General features: G+C 41.5%; 1 protein-coding gene across 1 annotated transcript; it reads right to left on the bottom strand.

The window, feature by feature from the left end:
* Positions 1 to 6,347: 6,347 nt before the first annotated feature.
* P174DRAFT_368242 (uncharacterized protein) lies at positions 6,348 to 8,216 on the bottom strand (the record flags this gene model as incomplete). Its single annotated transcript, XM_024822216.1, has 2 exons — positions 6,348 to 6,988; positions 7,082 to 8,216. 2 exons carry the CDS (start codon positions 8,214 to 8,216, stop codon positions 6,348 to 6,350), a joined length of 1,776 nt encoding a protein of 591 aa, XP_024683410.1.
* Between the last annotated feature and the right edge of the window lie 707 nt (positions 8,217 to 8,923).

Raw genomic sequence — 8,923 nt, 5'->3', positions numbered from 1 at the left:
CTTAAGTTAGATTCCACAATGCCCAAATCTGGCAAGTCCAAGAAGAAAAACCTTGATACTATCACGTCAGTGGTCAATGATCAATTATCCCACAAGATCAGAGATGCCTTGCTGGGGACGCTAATCATTGATGTCCGCCTCCTAAACCCTGCATGGCCCAACAGGAAGAACCAAGAACTTAATACTGCCCACCTCAAAAATCTCCGCCAGAGCATGGCCTCAGGAGTTCACCAGCTCAACATAGAGACCCGTATAAAGGCGCATATGAGCCAGACAGACTTTGATTAACTCCTTAAGCATCTAGTTACTCAGTACTCAACTGCAAATTCAAGTCCTATCCCATCATACAAAGGAAAGTAAGTAAAGAAGTGGAGCATACAGACACTCCAGGAGATCATCCAGAATTCCACAGTTAACCCCTCTCCTGCCAGAGATGTTGTTATTTTTAATTGGCCAGATAAAATTCCTCACATGATCCTTGACGCTGGCCAGCATCGAAAGGCTGCACTTAAATCTCTGTTATTAGACCAAGCAGCTGCAGCTGCTAAACCACCAGCACCTACTACTAATGATGGCACCCCACCTCCTGCTATAACAATGCCCACAGATCAAGTAAGTGAAATCTAACCTAGGTTAGATTTCAACTACTGACATATATATATAGGATTACCTTTAGGCGGTTGATGTCTACTGCAGTGATGCATTTGATATGGAAATGTGGATGGTCCTACAGAGCAACCAGCAGGAGGTCAATAATCCTAATTCTGATAGAGTATTCCTGGTTAGAATGCTTGAGGTATTCAAGGGTAAGTCCCTTGCAGACTAAAAAAGTCTTCTCTCATCTACTCATCTCAAAGAATGGCTCGTGTAAATACTGGGGATTAATCTTTCATAGGTTAATCACATTCTGCCCATCCTGAAGCATGCTGAGTTTAAGAAATATTTCAAGCAGTACTGCTCTACTCTATATAGGGCTCTCTATTTCCACTTCACCACTGCCAATAAAATTGCCTCATCCAAGCTCAATCAGGTATGTGATCTAATACTATACTTAACATAGAAATCTAACTTAAGTTAGATTTGGTTTGAGCATTTAGATGAGTTTTTTAACTTTAAGGCAACAATCTTTAGAGACCTGTCATCAAAAGTTTCGGGGGCAAACTAGGCTATACTAATACTGCTCCCTACACCAAGGGAGCATAGCATTCTTCATCCATTATTTTTCCCTACTAGTGATGACTACACTAATAGCACACTTAATCAGAACCTGCTTAGTCTTCCTAATGCATACACCAATGGAACCTTAAGTCTTCCTTTAATAACTCCCTTCCAGAAGAGTAGTGTGACATACAAGACCCAGAGACCTAACTTTTTTAAAGAGCTCTCAGATGTGGAATTCTGCCAGCTCTTTAAGAATCTGTGGAACCACCCAGATCTGAAGTGCCCATCATGGCAGTCATGGAGCACAATTACCAGTAATATTTCAGAGCCAACCACAAAAGTTCTTAAGCACATGACATACTGGTTTAACCCTAAGTGGAAGTATCCTAAGGCGGCTAAGAAGGCCCTGCAACACTTTAACTAGACTAAGGAGGTCCAAGAAGTGATCTTAGAGAAATCTACTCTTGCTCTAGGAGGGGTCCGTGGCTTTAACAGCAGCACAGATATATTCAAGATTACTAACTCCTTAGTTCATGAAATTTGGGACTAAGTCCGAGATGAGCCGCTGTGGAAAGATAGTGAGCTAGTAAAAGCTGTAAGTAAGGAATCTAACTTAAGTTAGATTTAAACTAACTAATTATAGCTAAATACCCTGCCAAACAAGAAAATGAATACGGAGGCATCGCCAGATTGGATCTTATACTCAGCTCAGTTTAAGTACAAACACTAGGTAAAAATAGTCAAGATTGCTGTTAAGTATGCCGGCCCAGCTCTAGCTGGGAAGATGGCTATTTATAATGACCTCACAAGGCTGGTATGTAATACAACTTTGGCTAGACTTACCTACCTGCTAACTAATAGCTTTAGGAAAATGACCTGGTGAACTAGACTGCATGGGGACATCTATCTGCCCAAGTCAATTAGAACCAAAACCCAATGATCTGCCAGGTATGCGTTTTAAACAATAAGTCATTGAAGCAGAGTTTTGGCGCAGAGGTAAATGTGCTTAGAGCCATTTTTACATACCATAACCTGAAGAGAATTATATTAGATACACTTGATAAAGGGTTCCCTTCACAAGCCACTCATTCCAAAAGTGGTGAATCATTGATTCTTAATGAGGTATGTAATTTCTAACTTAAGTTAGATTAGATTCTAACTATCTACAGAATGAATAGAGAATGTGCATGGACCATTTACATGAATATGCCCTGATAATAGATGCTTATGGCTGGACCCCAAACCTTAATGATCAAAATGAGGATTTATCAGTCTTCCAAATGAATATCAAAAACCACCAGAATAGGGAGATTGAGCGCCGCCCTAGATTCATCAAGGCTCTTCCAAAAAGCGCTAATACCCTTATGCCCAACAAGGGGAATCAGAAGCTTTTACAGAACTTTTAGAAATAGTCACTGAAGATTACTAGTGCTCCCCAGGGTGCTGCAGCCCAGACATCTACTACACCAACTCTAAGAGTAACTCCTACACCATCTCCTGCAGTGACTCCTGTAGCTGCGACTATGTCCAGAGAAGATACAGATAAGGAGAGTCAGGAGAGTGAGGATAGTGAGGATAGTGATCATAATATAGACACTACGCGCAAGAGACCAAGGAATGACAATAGTGGTGGTGGTAGTAGTGGCAAGAAGAGACAAAAATCTAACTCTAGTTAGATTCCTTATACCTGCTGGCGCAAGGAGGTTGACTTAGTGGTGTAATAAGGTTTGCCTAGAAAGATGTTACTAGTTAGCACAACCATAAGAGCCTAGAATTCTGTTATTAGCTGGCGCATTTATGGAGAGCTGGAATTTGGAATGTAAATAGAATCTAACTCTAGTTAGATTCCTCATATCTACTAGCGCAAGGAGTTTGACTTAGTGGTGCAATAAGGTTTGCCTAGAAAAATATTACTAGTTAGCGCAATAATGGAGAGCTGGAATTTAGAATGTAATATAATCTAACTTAAGTTAGATCATAATTTCCATAGTGACTAAATTACTTTCTTTCTATGATAATAAAGCAGACCTAAAGAGTATTATATTTACTTTTATAATGAAAAAGGTTATTTAAGCTTGGTAACTATTCGACTTAGGAGCAGTGAGTAGAGGTATCTTAAATCTATTTTAATAAGATGTCTCAGTCTTTATTCTCTACAGATTTAATGTTAGTTAATTCTCCTCCATCCACTACTGGCCTATTATCTACTATTAGTAGTTATACACCTCAATGCACTCCAGGTCCATCTATATCTGCCTTTTCTTTATTACAGTCAGATGATACCCCACGAACAAGTATTATACAGACTCCATAAATAAGTATTATACAGACAGCCCCTCACCCTGACCTCCAAATCCGCAATCAAAATGGAAAGAACAAGATTATATTATTTAGCAAGGACTGTGAACCTGCATTCCAGCTATAGTAGCAGGAAATAACAGGGGCTAAGGGTATGCAATCTCAGAGGCAAAAGGTGAGCTGGGGGAGAGCTTGGACATCTCTAGCATGGACAGACTTTGATGAAGGTGCATCCTTTCCTGATGGGAAACCTAAGGTCTGATGTAAACATTGTGGTTGTCTTCTCCTCCACCCTTGTTATGGTAATGGTGTTATGATAATAATGTGGTATATCAAAGCCTACTGCCTAGTGATTAAGAAAACACCTTCTTCCTAACAGAAGCTCAGCAGTCTCCTGAAAAACCAAGTAAGTATTATATCTAACTTAAGTTAGATTCCTATTACTAACTAACTAGCCTGCAATGTCTTATACGCCTAAGAACTTTAAGGATTAAATCCTTCAGTTTATTCTTGCGGCTTGCCTCCCATTTCAAACAGTTAAACACCCTTAATTTCACAGATTACTCATAATAGCTGCTGGGGCATGTACTCTTGATTTACTAAATCAGCATTTAATTAAGAGCTGTTTACTTAAGCAGTCATCTAAAACTCAAGCTAAGACCTTGTCCTTAATCCCTCCCTAGTCCAAGATCTCTCTTACAGTTAATGCATGGACTAGTTCATCACAAAACTCCTTCCTTGCAATCACTGGGTACTTTCTTAGCTCAGATTAGAAGTATCATGAGGTACTTCTAGGGTTTGAGCCAATGAATATTCATCATACAGGTGATAACCTTGCACAGAAGGTAGTATTAGTGCTTGAATCAGTCCAGCTTCAGCATTGTGTTATAGCAGTTACAACAGATAATGCTGCAAATAATTCAACAATGATAGATGCTATTACTTATAAGCTTTAAAAGGATCTTCAATCTCCTTGGATTGTGGAGATACTCCAGGATTCAGCTATTGCTGATGTTGTCAACTCACAGGTTCATATTCCCTGTCTTGCCCATGTCCTGCAACTTACTGTGAAGGAACTCTTTACTTTCCTTAAGGTTGAAGCTACAAATGATGAGATTAAGATGGTCTGGGATGCAAGTGACTGATATATCTATTCAGAGGGATTTGCAGGTACACTTAAGAAGGTATATAAATCTAACTTAAGTTAGATTCTTTGCTAATAGTATCTCTTACTAGATTCGAAAATTTGCTTGGTTTATTAATGCAAGCCCTACCCAACATGAAACCTTTCGCTGCCTACCTTCCAATCCTAGATCACTTGGACTTCAACAGGACTGCAAAACTCAATGGAACTCAACATATCTGATGTTACAGTGAGCTATTAAGCTTCACTCTGCTCTAGCTAAGTTTTCAGAAAAGTGGGAGAAGGAAGACATTACATATCTTCTTCCTTCTCATGCAGAGTGGCGGCGGATTAAATACCTACTTCAGCTGACTCACCCTTTCTTTACTTTTACTCTTGCCTTATCAGAGTTTAATGGACCTACAGTCCATAAGGCCTTTAACATCTATAACTCCTTATTTCAGCATTTAGAGGATGCTCAACGACGACTGGAATCAAAGCACACAACTTAGAAGAGGGAACTACGGCATGCCTTATCTAAGGCTATTAATAAGCTGCGTCAGTATTATAGCAAGACATACTATGCATAAGGATATGTCTATGCTATTGCAACTATTCTAGCTCCTCAGTTTAAACTGAAAGTCTTTCAGGAAGATACATGGAGTGATGATGATGTTAACTAGCATGATAGGTATGCCAGTGCCCTTGAGGATATTTATGCTTACTATGCTGCAGTCTTTCCAGAGAAAGTAAAGACAAATCATACCTCTAACTGTCTTTCTAAACTGGATCGAGTCATTGCTATTACACAGAAGGGTAAAACACATGTTCTAACCCAAACTGACAATGCCTTAAGTAAGATTGAGGATTATTTACAAGAAGGTACATCATATAATTCTAACTTAAGTTAGATTTACTAACTAATCATAGGTCTCATGCCCTCTGGTACAAATGTGCTTGAGTATTGGAAATAGTATAAGAATTATTTTCCTATTCTTACAAGAATGGCATGAGACTTCTTAGCTGTGCCTATTAGTGGTGTGGGGGTTGAGCGTCTTTTTAATACATCTTGAGATGTCTGTCACTACCATTGAAGTTATCTTCTCCCAGGCACAATCCAAGCAATAATAATCCAGATGTGTGCTGAAAATTTTAAACTTTGACAAGAATTTACAGGCATTCAGGAGGATGATGAAGATGGAGGTACTATTAGAGATGAAGAAGATGATGCTAATCTAGTAGATGTGCCTGACTATATTAGTGAAGAGGAAGATATTGATGATATTGAGGAAGGTTAGGTAGATCTACTGGATGATGTATAAGAAGATAATCTTCCTCCATCACCAACTCTACTTTAAACAACATCATGTCAGCCCCAGGTTCCGCGGTGACTAATTTGTCGCCAGCATGAACATAGCAAATATCAGGCAATGCTTAATGGAAGACATTAAATTAGGATATTAAATTATTAATACAATATTTTTCCTTATTAATACAATATTAATTTACTTATTAATACTCTTATAATACTGAATCTAACCTTAGTTAGATTTCATCTATGCTAACTTGCAGAGCACTTACCATACATACCTATATAATTAAAACTGTATTACAATAACACGGGTTCTAGAGAGCCTATAATAAGAACCCAACCCGACCCAACCCAGCCCATTTTTCAACCTAAAACCCAAATGGGTTCTCATTCTCAGAACCCAACCGGCCTGTGGGTTAGAAATTCTAAACCCGGACCCGGCCCAAGGCGGGTTTAGGCCGGGTTGGGTTGGGGTTTCCGGGTTGGGTTTAACCAGTCTAGACTAGGGTCCCAGGTAGTAGGCTGGAGGCCTAAGGCAGTAGCTTTCCTAGATAGGTCTAGCTTCAGAGAGATTAATGGCACTATCACCATAGTCACCTGACTAGTAGCTAGACTAGCCCCAAAAAGGAATAGCGTTGTTTTGCCAGCTGCGGTAGGGAGCACTAAGAAGAGGTAGGGCACCTGTTTCATCATAAGATGAAATGCCTGGCGCTGTTCAGGGCTTCTAAAGGTCACCTGATCATCTTGCATGAACTCTTTGAGCATATGATCTAGCAAACCCTCATCTAGCTGCTGCTGAGGTGCTAGATTTGATCTAGATTGATCTAGCTGCCTAGCTAGCTGACCCTGATCTAGATCTAGGGTTACATCTAGCTGATTAGCTGTCTCACCCTGATGTAGCTGCCTGAGGGTTTGATCACTAGCCTGAGGCAATCCATAGAGGCCAATAAATTCATTGAACTGGCCAATAGAAACCTGGCGAGCTGGAGGTGATGCCTTAGGCTGACTAGGGTAATAGAATTGAATGATTGGCTGATCCAGAGGGAATACCATACCCCTAGTTGGCTGGGGCTGAGGGGAATCAGCTGAATCATCTGCCTGCGGCTGCCAGACCGCCCTATTATAGAATAGGGAGTGAATAATCAACTGGTCAGGAGCTAGACCTAAATAGGCATGCCATCGCTGACTAAAGTTGACTAGGGCTGTTTGGATGTCTGCCCTAACCCCCTGGAAGCTAGCCATTACTCTGCCATAGATTCGCAAGGCAGTATCCCTAGAATGATGCATCTGGTCAGCCCCTAGGGCCTCATCATCTAGCTCATCATTGCCTAATTCAGCAAGTGGGTCATGCAGGCCTAGACCATGGCGAATGAACCCCTGCATGAGATGACGCCAGGGAGATAAGCTGATTGGCTGAGAGAGGGTCTCTGATGTCATATTCTTCAGAGTTCTAGATAGAACCTTAGAAGATAGGGGTTTGCAGGTCCTGTGATCATAAAATAAAAGAAAATGAGCCTCAGGCAGCTTCTGACTCAGCTTAATAAGCAGAGCCTCTTCAAAAGGTCGGATATAAGCAATATAGGCTAGCACCAAATAGGAAAGGGACTGGGGCAAAGCCCTAACTGCCTCTTTCTCCTGGCCAGTGTGACTGAATGTTTTGGAATAAGCTAGCCTAATTAGGAATAGCTTGCTCACTGGATCCAGAAAAAGGTTGCGAGGGTTGATAGGGGTATTCTGCCAGATCACCTGGTTGATCTCTGTACCCCTAGCAGGGGCGCCACTAGTCATATGGCAGAGAGCTAGTAGCTGTTTCAGCCAGGCACTAGAAGCATCTAGAAATGCCTTAGCCCTAGCCCTAACTAGCTGAAGGGTGTGTCCACTAGGGCCTTCCACCTGAATGAACCAATCAGAATCAGGGAGAACCTTCCAAAGCAGATAGTCTTGTGACCCCTGATCCAGGTAGGTCTGCAGAAATGACCAGCTATTAGCCTGCTGACTAATATCTTCAAACTGGGAAGCCCTATCAAGGTCTAATGTGTACTGGATCTCGCGGAAATAGCTGAAATCCAAAAATAGATTATTTGATAGGGCTAGGGCAAGCTGCTGCACCCTCTGGGCTAGGAAGTGCCTCAGGTGACCCTGGGAGATAGTCACCTGTCTATATTTCAATGTGTGGGGTGCCACAGGGTGAATTTTGCCTAGTGAAGCACTAGTCTGAATTAGGTACAATGCTAGCATGCGAAGAACTAGCACATGACCTAGAGGTGATTCTGATTGGCCAGTAAAATGCTCATTCATCCAATTGCGGATAAAAATAGCCATAGATTCTGGCTGTGTCTCTGGAATAGCAAAAGGCTCAGTGTGCAGCCAATGAAGGAGAATGAATTGATGTGATTTAATGATAGCTGAATATGAATGACCAATCAAAGATAGGCTTTTGAAACAGTCATGTGAATAGTTTCGGCTAAAGCAGGCTAGAAAGGCATAAAGTGGGACCTCTCTCTGGTGAATGACCTTCTGCCTAGCTAATTGGAGGGTGAGATCCATGACTAGCCTAACCCCTTTTCGGACTAGCTGCTCATCTAGTGATTCACTAGGCAGCTGAGGGGGGGCCTGAGGCAGGGCCTCATCTTCTTCATCAGAATCTAGATCATAGTCTAGATCATCATCTGGATCAGCCTCAGGCATCTGCTGAGAAGGGCTAGCATGAGATAGATCAGATGAATCAGAATCCGAATCAGCTGATTCAGATATATTAGGGGCAGAAACCCTAAGAAGTAAGGCTTCTAGGGCTTCTAGATCAACCCTCTCCTGATCAGTAAGGGTATAGAGCCCTAGATAGCTGCTAGGGCCACCCCCAGATAGGTGCCTGAATGAATTGAGGAGAAAGGCTAGATAAGCCTGAAAGATTAGGGCATAACCCCTCATGCTAGTAGCATTCTGCAGAGCCCTAAGAGGGCGGAGAGATGCCTGGTTGGCTGGATCTTGACTGAATGAGTTGATTGCTGCTAGTGATTGGGTAGTAGTGT

The sequence above is a fragment of the Aspergillus novofumigatus genome, assembly GCF_002847465.1.
Source record: "Aspergillus novofumigatus IBT 16806 chromosome Unknown P174scaffold_3, whole genome shotgun sequence".
NCBI classification, from domain to species: Eukaryota; Fungi; Ascomycota; class Eurotiomycetes; order Eurotiales; family Aspergillaceae; genus Aspergillus; species Aspergillus novofumigatus.
Note: the sequence above shows the minus strand (reverse complement) of the source record. Positions and strands in the feature narration are given on the sequence as shown.